Source organism: Nicotiana attenuata, unplaced genomic scaffold (genome assembly GCF_001879085.1).
Source record: "Nicotiana attenuata strain UT unplaced genomic scaffold, NIATTr2, whole genome shotgun sequence".
NCBI lineage: Eukaryota > Viridiplantae > Streptophyta > Magnoliopsida > Solanales > Solanaceae > Nicotiana > Nicotiana attenuata.
This window is the reverse complement of record NW_017671701.1, coordinates 105,131-120,418: the sequence shown is the minus strand read 5'-3', so window position 1 is coordinate 120,418 and position 15,288 is coordinate 105,131. Positions and strand designations below refer to the sequence as shown.

At 38.2% G+C, this 15,288-nt stretch overlaps 2 protein-coding genes across 2 annotated transcripts; one reads left to right on the top strand and one right to left on the bottom strand.

Annotated features, from left to right (window-relative positions):
- Nucleotides 1-716: 716 nt before the first annotated feature.
- Nucleotides 717-2,213, bottom strand: LOC109209765 (protein ASPARTIC PROTEASE IN GUARD CELL 1-like). Its single transcript, XM_019373092.1, has one exon. The coding sequence runs from the start codon at nucleotides 2,211-2,213 to the stop codon at nucleotides 717-719; it is 1,497 nt and encodes a 498-aa protein (XP_019228637.1).
- Nucleotides 2,214-3,039: 826 nt separating this feature from the next.
- On the top strand, nucleotides 3,040-4,384 carry LOC109209764 (protein ASPARTIC PROTEASE IN GUARD CELL 2-like). Its single transcript, XM_019373091.1, has 3 exons — nucleotides 3,040-3,262; nucleotides 3,650-3,840; nucleotides 3,935-4,384. The coding sequence occupies exons 1-3, from the start codon at nucleotides 3,040-3,042 to the stop codon at nucleotides 4,382-4,384; spliced, it is 864 nt and encodes a 287-aa protein (XP_019228636.1).
- Nucleotides 4,385-15,288: the final 10,904 nt, after the last annotated feature.

The following is a 15,288-nucleotide window of genomic DNA, read 5'->3' as shown; positions in this document are numbered from 1 at the left end:
TATATGTAATTTATGATTTTATAAAATAGTATATTAGACAAAGTTTTTTGAGTAAATAATTATAGATGAGAATAAAGTAACTTTTTTTAGTGAATGATCAATATGGATCATCGTTTGCTGGCTTGCTTATTTGTCGAGGTTAAAATGATTGGATATCTACTAAATTTACGAAGAAGAATAATCAAAGTTTAATTAGATATAATAGGATTATTTAATACTCGCTCCGTTTCATATTAAATGAGGTACTTTTCTTTTTAGTCTGTTCCAAAATAAATGACACATTTCTGAATTTGGAAATAATTCAACTTTAAACCTCCCATTTTACCCATTTTACCCTTAATGAGAAGCTTTTATAACCACACAAAAGTCATGGCCCCACAAAGGTTTACCCCTTAAGCTTTTAAGACCACAAATTTCAAAAGTCTTTCTTTTTGTCCTTAAACTCCGTGCCGAGTCAAACTACCTCATTTAATTTTAAACGGATGGAGTAATAAAAAAGGGCAAGATGAGAGGAAAAAAAAAACGACGCGACCACACCAATTCGGTCGTTCCATAAAGTGACACTTTTTGTCGTTACGTAACAACAGATTTAACGATACGATACAATAAAATTTAAGTAACAATCAAAACAAACATTGTCTTTGAAGTAACAAAACGATACAACACAACAGATAACAACAATCCAAACCAGCGATAAAGGTTCAAATTTTATTATCTCAATCACAAGCATCAACACTGAAAGTTAAAACATTTTTTTTAGTATCAAAAGTTAAACCTATGCCTTGAAGCTGATTAGTGCCTATAAGTGTAGATTTATCATCCCATGGCATAAAAGCTAGGCAATAGTAACCCCCAATACTTACTACAACTCGTCCATCTACCAGCAGCACCTCTTGACTTTCAGAATAATTGCCAAAGTACAACTTGATAATTGGGAAATATACATCAGCACCATCTGGATCATCTTCATAGCAAGTGTCAAATATACCATATCCATCTTCAATCATAGTATAATCTTTTACTTCTTCTCTGAAAACGTCGCGAAATATAATGTAATAATCATGAGGAAAACGAGTAATTAACGTCCCTGTATCGATCATGACTCCATGAGTTTCTTTTTGACCATTCCACCACGAAGGATCCACTGGAACTTCTTTATCATTAATCACAATCTTGAAAAGATCGACGTAGTACCAATGAGGAGTTAATCGATTTTTTAGTAGTTTTGCCTCTGTTCCATATATCCACGGAGCTTTATTAAAGGTGAGGATAGATGGCTGTACAGAAACAGCAGTTGGTAAACATAATGCAAATATCGACGAACTTAATTGAGATGGTAAAGAATATCCACCTGTAGCTATTAAGCTTACTCTTTTACTAAGACCAAGAATCCCAGAAAATATACCACTGAAATCTGGACCGCCTTTTTGATCTATACTACAACCAAATTTTATCCTGGCTTGTGTATTGTCTGAAGGAAATGTGATCACATCAGATGCCATAAAACCTTTTGTTGTTTCTCCAGTTATATATTGTTGCGTATAGAAACATCGTTTGCTGCTTAAAGCGCAACGAAAATCATGATCTGCACTTATGCAAATTGAACTGTTTTGAACGCAATCAAGTTGTGTGAATGTTTTGGAGGTGGTAGAATCGTATATAGTATTATAACGCGGTTTGAAACACTTATCTGGAATACATGGTGCACATTGCCACCAAATTAAGTAACTTCCACTGTCTATTAGCAAGTAATTTCTTGTTCTTTCACTACCAAGCAATAAAAGGGCAACATAGTGACCATTAAAGTAATTAGTAGGTGCTACCTTTAGGACTTGGTCATGGTTCTTACTCAAATTACGCGCGTACTTCTCTTGAAAATCGTGGTCTTTTTTTATTTCAGTATCGCGGTATTTCAACTTTGATGCCAAGTATGTAGCTCGAGCATGATCTTGAGTAAGACGATTAGTAAGCATGGACTCATAATCGTTGAATTTTGATTTTTCAAAGACGTCGAGATGGTAAACACTGAAAGAATAAGACGGCATTGGAGGATCTTGAAGCTTGGATATATCAAAAGACATGAAAGCTTTTCTAGCTTGTTTGATGGAAGAAGAATTAATCTTGAAATATGATTTTTCATTGATTAAACTAGCAAATGAATTCCAATGAAGGATTGATATAAGAAGAAGAAGAAGAAGGAGGGGTTTTTCCATTGGTAATTTTGATTTAGTATTAATTTGGTTTGAAACTTGAGCAAATTGCTTCAATCATTTATAACATTGGTTTATGTTTCATCCTTAAAATGTTACCAAAATTTGTGTACAAATTTGGACAAAAAAAAGTGAATTTAATGTGAACACAAGTTTGGATCATTTCACACTTATTTATGGTAAATCATTAAGATATACCTATGCTTATTTGGAAATGTCCAAACTAAGCATAAAATCTTGTAACATTACTTAACAAGAATTAAATATGAAATCTATACTATATGGAAACTTCATTTTGCACCAATCACAATTTAGGTAATTTTTTTGCAATCTATATATTAATTATTAGGATACTAATACTAGGCTCAAATGATAAAATCATATTTCATTATGTATACTGAAAATCATTCAAATTATTTTCGTGAAATAGTTACGGAAAGCAATATTGCGTTTTTAGGAGATTGGAACCAAAAAGGTAAGTACAAGATTAATTTACCAATAATATTGCTAGACATAATGAGATATAATTAAATTTGATTATTGACCCTAGAATTAGTATCCTAATTAATATATAGATTGCAAATACGTAAATATATTTAACGGGATTTCGTGTTTAATTACATACTTATATTATAAATAATCGAAATGTCTGCACAAGTTTCAAAATAAATCAATAGTAAAATTAAACTAATTACCAATGGAAAACCTCCTCCTTATTCTTCATCTTCTTATGTCAATCCTTCATTGGAAATCATTTGCTAGTTTAAGCAATGAAAAATCATATTTCAAGATTAATTCTTCTTCCATTAAACAAGCTAGAAAAACATTCATGTCTTTTGATATATCCAAGCTTCAAGATCCTCCAATGCCGTCTTATTCTTTTAGTGTTTACCATATCGACGTCTTTGAAAAATCAAAATTCAAAGACTATGACTCCGTGCTAACAAATCGTCTTGCTCAAGATCATGCTAGAGCTACATACTTGGCATCAAAGTTCAAATACCGCGATACAGAAACAAAAAAAGACCCCGATTTTCAAGAGAAGTATGCGCGTAATTTGAGTAAGAACCATGACCAAATCCTAAAGGTAGCACCTACTTCATACTATCAAAGTCATTATGTTGCCCTATTTATGCTTGGTAGTGAAAGAATAAGAAATTACTTACTAATAGACACCGGAAGTTACTTAGTTTGGTGGCAATGTGCACCTTGTGTTCCAAATAAGTGTTTTAAACAAGTTTTTAATACTATATATAATCGTACCACGTCGAAAACTTTCAAAAGACTTTATTGTGTTGAAGATAGTTCAGTTTGTGTAGCTGAAGATCCACATTTTCATTGTGCTTTAAGTAGTAGTTTATGTTTTTATGAGACAACATATGGAAGTGGACAAACAACAAAAGGTTTTATGCAATCTGAGGTTATTATTTTTCCTTCAGACAATACACAAGCTAGGATTAATTTTGGTTGTAGTATTGACCAAAGAAGTGGTAGTCAAGATTTCAGTGGTACATTTTCTGGAATTGCTGGACTTGGTCGAAGAGTTAGCACGAAAGCTATAGGTGGATATTCTTTACCATCTCAATTAGGGTCGTCAATATTTGCATTATGTCTACCAAGTTCTACTTCGGTACAATCATCTGTTCTCACGTTTAATAAAGCTCCGTGTGAAACTAGTAAAAAATCCATTAAACCCTCATTTTTACAATGTCAATATTTTCAAGATTGTGATTAACGATAAAGTTGTTCCAGTGGATCCTTCGTGGTGGAATAATGGTAATCAAGGTGTGATCGTTGATTCAGGGACACTGATCTCTCGTTTTCCTCATGATTTTTATATTATATTTCGCGACGTTTTTAGACTTGAGGTTAAAGATTATGAAATGGTTGAAGATGGAGTTGGTCCATTTGATACATGTTACAAAGATGATCCATATGGTGCTGAAGTATATTTCCCAGTTGTGAGGTTTTACTTTGGCAATATTTCTCCAAGTCAAGAGCTGATGTTAGTACAAGAACGAGTTGTAATACAAAATGCAGGGTTTTATTGCTTAGGTTTTTTTGGATGGAATCACAATTTTTCAATTATAGGCACTAATCAACTTCAAGGGACAGGATTAACTTTTGATACTAAGAATAACGTTCTAACTTTCAGTGTAGATGCTTGTGATTAATGTAGAGAAAATTTCGAATCTTTACATTCTAAGGTTGTTATATCTAAATTTGCCAAAAATAATATATCCAATATTTGGTTTTTAGTATAATATCTTGTATGATTAATGTTGATATTTGCATATTTAACTTTGTGTTTTTCGCTTTTACTATTAAACTCGCATAGGTTATTGTTGCGACCAAACACACACACGCATGTATACATGGTCGTCAAGTAATAAAATAATGAGTAGAGTATCGTTCCCACAGAGACTTATAATTAACTTTTGACAGACTCAAACTCAAACATCTTATCGATTCAAGAGATTTTTTTCACAAAATGTGTAAGTGATTAATTAACTACCAAAGAAACTATCAAGCAATGAAATAACTGGAGATCGACTACAACACTTAGGCAATTTCGGATAAAAATCAGTAGGAGAGGATATTCCAGAGTCATAGGCTAGCTAACAATCTTGTTGCGTTCTTGGCTTAAAATGAATAATTGATTTATTTGGTTTGTTGATTGACAGGGTTGATAATACTCGTAAGAATCTGTCGAGTGCTTACTCGCCTATTCAAGCTAACTTAATACCTATGTGTCTATGGAATTAAGACTAACAAAAACGCATTTACACTTCCTGTATCTCAACTAAGCAAGACAATTAGGTATATTTCTATCCTAATTGCGAATGCGTTCCCCGAAGCCCGAGTTTAAGAACTTGCTCTATTTAATCCTATATACAATATAGAATTTCCACTTTCGAGTTCAACGCTAGATTCGTAAGTAGTATTTCACTGTTATCTATGCAGCAAAATGATAAGAACAAAATTAAATAAACAACCCAATATGATAAATCAAACTCGTCAATTTAAACTTTAAATGTCAACATTCATGTAGCACCCATGACCCCAAGAATAATAAGGTCCTTAGCAACTCATATTTATACAATCATCAAAAATAATATTTTTCACACATAAAATCAATGAATACTAGAAGAAGAATGTGATGGCCCAAAAGGTCATCTTCTGTTTTAGAACTCGATTCCGCGTTTCGAGGCCTTAAAAAAATCTCATTTTATATCTTCTCGATTTACGTGCGCAGTACGGGCCTATATCCGGAAAGCTTTTATGTGAAAAATTGACGAAATAATAATTTAAGGCCTAAAAAGTTGATTTTTGTTGACTTCGATCAACACATTGAGTAAACAGACTCGGACCCATGTTCTGAAGGTCCCGGTGTGTCCGTAGTAAAATGTGGGACTTGGGCGTATGCCCGGAATCGAATTTCGAGGTCCCTAGCCCGAGAAATGAATTTTTGATGAATATTGTAAAACTGGAATTATAATGGTTTTAAGAATTTGGTTAATAATTGATCTTGTTGATACCGGGTCCGTATTGTGGTTCCGGAGCCCGGTACAAGTCCGTTATGATATTTATACCTTATCTGTGAAATTTGGTGAGAAACGGGACTGATTTGACGTGATTCGGACCTTTGGTTGAGAAAATAGAAGTTTTAAAACTTTCTTGAAAATTTCATGCAATTTGGTGCTAAATTTGTAGTTCTAGGTGTTATTTTGGCGATTTGATCGCACGAACAAGTCCGTACGATGTTGTTAGACTTGTGTGCATGTTTGGTTTGGAGACTCGAGGGCTCGGGTGAGTTTCGGATAGGCTAAGGAGTGATTTGGAACTTAGAAAAGTTGCTGGTGTTCTTCAGCTGTGTTGCAGGCCTCAGACCTCGCAAATGCGAGGTCAAGGTTCGCATTTGCGATTACTGTGGAGGTCGCATTTGCGAGCTTCTCATCGCAAATGCGAACAACCTTCGCATTTGCGGAGTGGTCAGGGGAAGGGGTCCTTCGAAATTGCGACAATTAGTTCGCATTTGCAGTAGCAGAAATACGACAGGTTCGCTTTTGCGATGCCAGTCTCGCATTTGCGAGCTTCGCAATTGCGAAGCTCAGGTCGCAAGTGCGACATCTGCAACTGTGCAAAAAGGGACTTAGACGGGATTTTTCATTCATTCTTCCATTTTTCAAAACCTAAACCTCAAGAGGCGATTTTGCAAAGACCATTTCTTCCCCAAATCGTAGGTAGATGATTCTTAACTCTTTTCTTTCAATCTTTCACTTTGTTTTATAAGATTTAATCCTAGAATCTAGGGGTTTTCATGGTAGAATTGGGGATTTTCGGGTAGCACTTAGGGATTTCGAAATTTGGGGATTTAGACCTCAAATTGAGGTCGGATTCCAAAACCAATTGTATATCCGGGCTCGGGGGTGAATGTGTAATCGGGTTTTGGTCCGAATTTCGGGTTTTGACCAAGTGGGCCCGGGGTCGATTTTTAACTTTTTGGGGAAATGTTGGGAAACCTATAATTATGCATTGGAATTGATTTCTTTAGCGATAATTGATGTTATTAAGTTAATTATGACTAGATACGAGTGGATTGGAGGTGGAATCTAGAGGAAAAGCGGTAATTGAGCGTTTAATTGACCGTCGGATTGAGGTAAGTGTTGTGTCTAACTTTGACTTGAGGGATTAGGGATCCCCGACTTATTTGCTATGTGAAGATCCATGTGTGTGGCGTATAGGTGAGGTGACGAGTACCTATGAGCCGCCACATTATCTGTTTAGCCTGTTTGCTTCCCCGTTCTTAATATATTATTTTCCTGTCTTAACTGCTATATGCTTATTGGTGTTTCCATGTTTATTGCTTCTTGTGAAATGTAATTTCCTTTATTGCAAGTATTAATTGTTCCGTAGTTTCATTGTATTTCATTATTAGTTTAAGTTGGCGTATCGGTGTTTCATGGTATATTTTGGTTGGTCTCGCTGTGTAGTATTAATTGAGTGAAGTTTCATAATTGTATAGCTTTTGGTTTGCCTTGGTTTGAGGCTTATATATTGTGGAGGATTTTGAGCTAAATTGTGAAATTCCCGTTCTTATTGTTTGATTGGTACTGATATGGTGGGATCGGGTTGCGCGCCGCAACATGAGGAATAAGGGTGATATATTGAGGAATAAGGGTGATTGTCTGGTAGGATCGGGTTGCACGCCGGAACAGGAGTAATAAGGGTTATATATTGAGGAGTAATAAGGGTGAATTACTATTGTCTGGTGGGATCGAGTTGCATGCTGCAACAGGGGGAATAAGGGTGGTTTGATAAGGAGTAATAAGGGTGAATGTTCATATTGATAATGATTATATGGTGGAATCGGGATGCACGCCGCATCAGTTTGTTGTTTATGTCCTTCTGCTCTGAATTTGTTCCGTAGTTTTGTAACTCTCTCAAGGATTGGTTATAACTAGGAACTTACAAGATATTTGAGTTCCGTATCCATTTGATGCAAGTTCCTGTTTCATTTTGTCTCGTACCTCCTTTTTGCTTTATTATATACTGTATGCAGGTTATATGGTAAATGCCCCGCCGTAGCCTCGTCACCACTTCGTCGAGGTTAGGCTCGGCACTTACCAGTACATGGGGTCGGTTGTACTGATACTGCACTCTGCACTTTTTGTATAGATTTTGGAGCTGGTTGTGGCTGATCGAGAGGTCGGTTGCAGGCACCTTAAGGGCCCTTCCACAACTTTAGTGCACCTTAAGGGCCCTTCCATGGTTCCAATCGAAAGCTACTGTCACGACCCAAATTTCCCTCTGTTGGCTATCGTGATGGCACCTAATCTTAGGGACTAGGTAAGCCTAACATTAAATGAAACCGCAACAATATTTAAATAACATCTAACAATTTGAAATAGAAAGCTCTTTAAAATTTCCAACCCCAAAACCGGTAGTACAAGTCATAAGCTCTAAAGAGTTTGCTAGAAAACCTCTAAAATACAACTATCCCGAAATAAGAGTGAACAGTGTAAATACAAAATAAGAAAGTGACTCCGAAGCCTGCGAACGCAGCAACAGGTTCACCTTGAGTCTCCACAGCAACGATCCGCACAGCTACTAACGATCAAATACCTGGATCTGCACAACAACTGTGCAAAAGCGTAGTATGAGTACACCACAACGGTCCCAGTAAGTATCAAGACTAACCTAGGAGGAGTAGTGACGAGGAACAGCTAAGACATCTACTGGACTAAATAACCTGACAAGTATAAGTACAGAACAACAGACTACAATATCTATATAAAGATTACGCATAATGACAAAACGATATGGTAATTGCAGTAAGAAAAAAGAAAACAACAACTAACAACGGAACATCATAATAATAACAGAGTAGGATGAGCGAAACACAATTTTAATCTGGTGATCATAGATAAAGGACACTCAAGTAATAACTTAACAAAAACATTCGCTTTCACACCCGGATTTAGCCAATAACCATCACGAGGTATCAAACCTCAGAGTATTCACAATTCACGGGTCCGAATTCCAGAACCCTAACCACTTGGCGTCATGCGCCCTCATTATAAATTTATAACCACGCTGGCGACTCACGTGCCAAGAGAGTCATTCTCACATAAAAGGTAAGTAACAAAGGTGTTCATCAATACTTAACAATATCAAGATCCATCCTCTTAACCGATAAGAGTGATTAACTACGTGTATGCTTGTGCAAGTGTTCTAATATAGATCATGCCAGCTAGTAAGTATAGAAAAAGAAACAGACAGCACGTAGAATGTTTTCCCTCAATTTCCACAAAAATAGAACTCACACAGGTAAGTGCATCACTACACAAATATCAGCAACAAGAATGCCCCCAGGCCATCACAAGTCATCACAAATCAATCCCCGACATAGACCACCTTGTCTCGCCACGTGTGCAATAATAAAGTAAGTGCCCATGGGCCGTTTGGTTACATTTTACCCAGCCCAAAAGAATCCCAATCACCTCAATAGCAACCCAGCCCAATCCACCCGTCCGGTTCGACCCGTTTCATCAAATGGCAAATCTGGGCCGTCCATTGATCTCATCCGACGGTCCAGATCAGTTCAAGCAAATCCCATAAAAATGTAGTAACACCTTCACAAACATCTGAGACCATATCCTCTCTTCCTCGTACCCTGTTCATCGCCGTCACCCCACCGCCTCCACCGTTCCTCAAACGTGCTCCGCCGCCGGAAATCGCCCACGGCGGCGGAGAATCTCCAAACTTCACCAAAATAACACCCCATACTCCCCTTCTCCTCCTCTATCCGAATCCATAGCCCAATTCCTTCGAATCCCACCCCAGGCCGTCGAATATTGGATCGAAGATTTTCCGGCCATGACACCACTTCTCCCAAATCGGTCCAAATTAACACCCTAGGTCCCTTTCCCCTTCCCCTATCCAAATCCCCGGTTAGTTTTTCTCGAATCTGCCTTTAACTGGTCGAATTTCAATTTGAATATTTTCCGGCCAAGACCCAAAGTATGCCAAATAGTCCCAAATTAACACCCTAGGTTCACCTAAGTCTCCTCTACCCGAACCCCATAGCCACTTGTCTCGAATCTGCCCGGAACATTACAAATTTTATCCCAAAGTCCGGCAGAACCCTAACTCAGAAATCTTGGGGATTTTAGACCGTAATTTCCCTAATCATGTNCACATAAAAGGTAAGTAACAAAGGTGTTCATCAATACTTAACAATATCAAGATCCATCCTCTTAACCGATAAGAGTGATTAACTACGTGTATGCTTGTGCAAGTGTTCTAATATAGATCATGCCAGCTAGTAAGTATAGAAAAAGAAACAGACAGCACGTAGAATGTTTTCCCTCAATTTCCACAAAAATAGAACTCACACAGGTAAGTGCATCACTACACAAATATCAGCAACAAGAATGCCCCCAGGCCATCACAAGTCATCACAAATCAATCCCCGACATAGACCACCTTGTCTCGCCACGTGTGCAATAATAAAGTAAGTGCCCGCCTTGTCACGCCACACGTGCAACATAATGTTCCCACCTTGTCTCGCCACATGCGCAACCTATATATATATATATATATCCCGCCTTGTAACGCCGTATGTGCAAATATCAACAGTAACAATAGCACGGCAAAAACCTCATGCAACCCAATAACACTCGCACGACAGAAACCTCGTGCACCACAATAACAACAACCGCACGGCAGAAACCTCGTGCATCACAATGACAACCGCACGGCAGAAACCTCGTGCATCACAACAACAAGTACAACAGCAACAATGACAATAAATACCAGAGTACGACAAGTAAATCAACTCAAGAACTTTCGATCACAAAGAAACGGTATATCTAGTTCACAAGGAATAACCGCAATAGAGAATACTAGGCGTAATAAGAATATCTCAACAAGGGAGAAAATAATATGTAACGATGATCCCACAATATGCAGTTCAACAACAAGGGAGCTAACACGAGTTAAATAATTAAGGACCTGTCAATTAAGATATAGGATATCTAAACTTCTTTTAAGGTTGGGCAATTACGAAGAAGATACAACAAATTCAATTAAGGATAAACAGCGGAAAGATAATCATAACCTCAATTAAGACTAAACAATATACAGGATGAGATAATAATAATTTCAAATAACGATAAGCAGTTATGAAAAGATAGCATGACAATAGAGAGGTAAAAATCTTTAGTTAAGTCAAATAAGAGCCAAACAGGCAATAAGAGTGAATCATAAAGCAATTAATTCCAATTAAATCATGTAGAAGTGTAACTAGTAAATAGGAAACTCAATCATATCAAGAAAAACTTCATACTCAGTGAATATAAGGACCTAAGAACCCTAAAAGGCCAACTTTTCACAAATAAATCCGAGCACGCACTCGCCACCTCGCGTACCGGACTACAATTAACATAAGAGACTCAAATCCTAAGGGGTAGTTACCCCACACAAGGTTAGGCAAGATACTTACCTCGAACCAAGCCCCATCAATCAGTAAGAATGCTTCTTTAACGATTTTCCGACTCCGAATGGCCTAAATCTAGCCACAAACAATTCGATACAATCAACACGAGCTAATGGAATCAATTCCATAAGAAAATACTAAGCTTTAAGTCAAAAGTCAAAAAGTCAACACAAAAGCCGGTCCCTGGGCCCACATATCGGAATCGAGTAAAAGTCACGAAATCCGAATACCCAATCAACCACGATACTAACCATACCAAAATTAGCCAATTCCGATCACAACTCGACCTTCAAATCCCCAATTTAAAGTTTATAAAGTTTCTACAATTTTTCCCAAATTTCCATCTCAAAGTACTAAATAAATGATGAAATCCGAGATATTTTCATGTATATTAACCAAATCTGATTTAGAATCAGTTAACCCGATGAATTTCTTGAAAAACCCACGAAAAATTATCTCAAATCGAGCTCCCAAAGTCCAAAAATGAAATAATACCCTAAACCTTGGTTATATAGTACCCAATCTGACCTCTCAATATGCGGTCCGCACAATTCCAAGTGCAGTCGCACATCATAGCTTCTGCGGCCGCAGTTCAAAATTATGCGGCCGCACTTTTGCAACTTGTGCATACCAGGCTTCAGTATTTTGACCATAACTTTCTCTAAAAATGTCCAAATGATGATTTTGTTTCCTTTCTGGAAACTAGACACAAAGAGCTACAACTTTAGTTTTTGAATCATCTCCAAATTACTTGTAGATTAAAAGATATAACTTTCCGAAGTCGGACCAGCGAACCTGTGGAATCACCAGAAGTGCGGCCGCTAACAAAATTGTGCGGACCGCACTTTTCCTCTGCGGTCCGCACTTTTCCTCTGTAGTCCGCATTTTTTCGTATGCTGCAGCACTTTTTCATCTGCTACAACACTCAAAAGTGTGCCTCAGCCTATGGAATTATGCGGTCCTCACTTCCAACGTTCCAGAACAACATCAGAGTGCCGAAATGCCCGGACTCCACTCAAAACTAACCCCAAAACACACCGAGGCCCCTGGGAGCTTAACCAAACATACCAACAAGTCTAAAAACATCATACGAACTTAGTCGAGCCTTCAAATCATGTCAAACAATGCAAAAAACATGAATCACCCTCCAATCCAAACTTAATGAACTTGAAACTTCAAATTTTTACAACCGATGCCGAAACCTATCAAACCACGTCCGATTGACCCCAAATTTTGCACACAAGTCATATTCAACCTTACGGACCTATTCCAACTTCCGGAATCGGAATCTGACCCCGATATAAAAAAGCCACTTCAGGTCAAAATCTCCAAAATATGACTTTCGCCATTACAAGCCTAAATCAGCTACAGACCGCCAAAACACAATCCGGACACGCCCCTAAGTAAAAAATCACCAAACGGAGCTATTGAAATCATCCAAAACCCACTCCGGAGCCGTTCACACAAAGCCAAAAATCCCGGTCAACTCTCACCGCTTAAGCTTGCAAAACTAGAATCCTTCTTCCAATTGACTCCGAATCATCCGGTAACTGAACTCGACCACGCACGCAAGTCATAACACATAATAAGAATCTCTTCAAGACCTTATGCCGCTGAACAGAGCTTAAATTCCCAAAACGACCGGCCAGGTCGTTACATCCTCCCCCTCTTAAACAAACGTTCGTCCTCGAACGTGCCAAGAATAGCCTCAAAGTCATCAATTCACTGAATGTACACATCCAACATATACCCACGGGTGACCCCTCGTCACACCAATCCACATGATCCCGACGACACCATCTCAACAGTAATTTACCCCTTCCACTGATACCGAAAAGCCTTGGAGTCAAAATTCTCACCTTTCGTCCATCTCCAAAAGATCCGATTCTTACATTCACACCCGGTATTAGTCTCAACCAGCTGCAACAACTTGTGCCTACTCCCATAAGGTACAACCACACAACGTGGCTCACCACACATAGTCACATAATAACATTTCTGATCAAAATTGCTGCCCATAATCAAACCCAACACCGACAATTAGCCTCATAACCGTTAGAACTCTGTTTCAAACCTCCACAACACTGACAACGATGAGAGGAACACGAATACCTCATAACTATATACCCAAATCAACAAGTCACAAGTAACACCACCGGGCACACACCCTGCAAGCTAAGACTCAAGAAGCACAGAACAAAAATGACTGAATATGTAAGGAGAAACACATAAGAGAATTACCAACCAAGCCCGACATGCACAACTCACTATCAGTACTATTCTACGAATAAATTTACAAGAAAAAATCAAAGTGCACGAACAATTCACAAGGATCTCATCCTGATATAACCTCCACTGTGGTACACAGCCCGGTTCAAACATATCAAATCACATGAAATCGCGAGGGTCCCACCCCCAACTCTGAATCACAATTAGAATATACATCAAACCAGCTGAAACCTTCCACTAGATCAATTCCATCATAAATTACAACAAGTACTGGCTCCCACACCGGTAGAGCATAAAAATCATAGCTCGTAACCAACTTACTCAGGAATCACATCAAGCCTACCGTAATGGACAACAGGAATTCAATACTAGTCTCGTAACTCTCAATAACTAATAGAAACAAATGATAGACATGGGCTACCCCTCATAGAATCTCCCAAAAGGGGCAAACACATAAACATAATACTGAGTCATGAACTCACCCATAGGTGGAGCAACAAATAGGGGAACACACCCTGATAAGCAGAACTGTAACAAAATACGGAGGGTGCTCCTCTGTAACAAACCGAAAGCATACCTATATGACATCATCTGGCGCAACGGCCTCACGCCTACTATATGAAACACATCAACGGGCCGGGCATCTCCCTCTTGGGCGCCCCTACTCGCCTGAATACCTCACTGTGACAAATCTGCCCGAAGTGTGGGACAATCTCTCACCATGTGGATGGTATCTCCACACTCAAAGCAACTTCTCTACTGACGTGGTTGCGGGAACTGTGTGGTACGGGTGCTCTGATACCAATATGTCACGACCCAAATTTCCTCCGTTGGGTATCGTGATGGCACCTAGTCTTAGGGACTAGGTAAACCTAACATTGAATGAAACAACAATAATATTTAAATAACATCTAACAAATTGAAATAGAAATCTCTTTAAAATTTACAATCCCAAAATCGGTAGTACAAGTTATAAGCTCTATAGAGTTTGCTAGAAAACCTCTAAAATACAACTATCCCGAAATAAGAGTGAACAGTGTAAATACAAAATAAGAAGGTGACTCCAAAGCTGCGAACGCAGCAACAGGTTCACCTTGAGTCTCCACAGCAACGATCCGCACAACTACTAACGATGAAATACCTGGATCTGCATAAAAACTGTGCAGAAGCGTAGTATGAGTACACCACAGCGGTACCCAGTAAGTATCAAGACTAACCTCGGAGGAGTAGTGACGAGGAACAGCCAAGACACCTACTGGACTAAATAACCTGACAAGTATAAGCACAGAACAACAGAGTATAATATCTATATAAAGACTACGCATAATGACAAAACGGTACAGTAATTGCAATAAGAAAAAGGAAAACAGCGACTAACAACGGAACAACATAATAATAACAGAGTAGGATGAGCGGAACACAGTTTAAATCCGGTGATCATAGATAAAGTACACTCAAGTAATAACTTAACAAAAACATTTGCTTTCACACCAGGTTTTAGTCAATAGTCATCACGAGGTATCGAACCTCAGAGTATTCACAATACACGGGTCCAAATTCCGGAACCCTAACCATTTGGCATCTTGTGCCCTCATTACAAATTTATAACCACACTGGCGACTCACGTACCAAGAGAGTCATTCTCACATAGAAGGCAAGTAACAAAGGTGTGCATCAATACTCAACAATATCAAGATACATCTTCTTAACCGATACGAGTGCTTAACTACGTGTATGCTTGTGCAAGTGTTCTAACATAGTTCATGCCAGCTAGTAAGTATAGGAAAAGAAACGAACATCACGTAGAATGTTTTCCCACAATTTCCACAAAAATAGAACTCACACAGG

Coding starts and splice junctions, on each gene's coding strand:
- LOC109209765 (XM_019373092.1), bottom strand. CDS start 2,213: ATGGAAAAACCCCTCCTTCTTCTTCTTCTTCTTATATCAATCCTTCAT.
- LOC109209764 (XM_019373091.1), top strand. CDS start 3,040: ATGTCTTTTGATATATCCAAGCTTCAAGATCCTCCAATGCCGTCTTAT. Junction 3,263..3,649: donor TTTTCAAGAGAAGTATGCGC/GTAATTTGAGTA, acceptor TTTTTCCTTCAG/ACAATACACAAGCTAGGATT. Junction 3,841..3,934: donor GTCTACCAAGTTCTACTTCG/GTACAATCATCT, acceptor AATATTTTCAAG/ATTGTGATTAACGATAAAGT.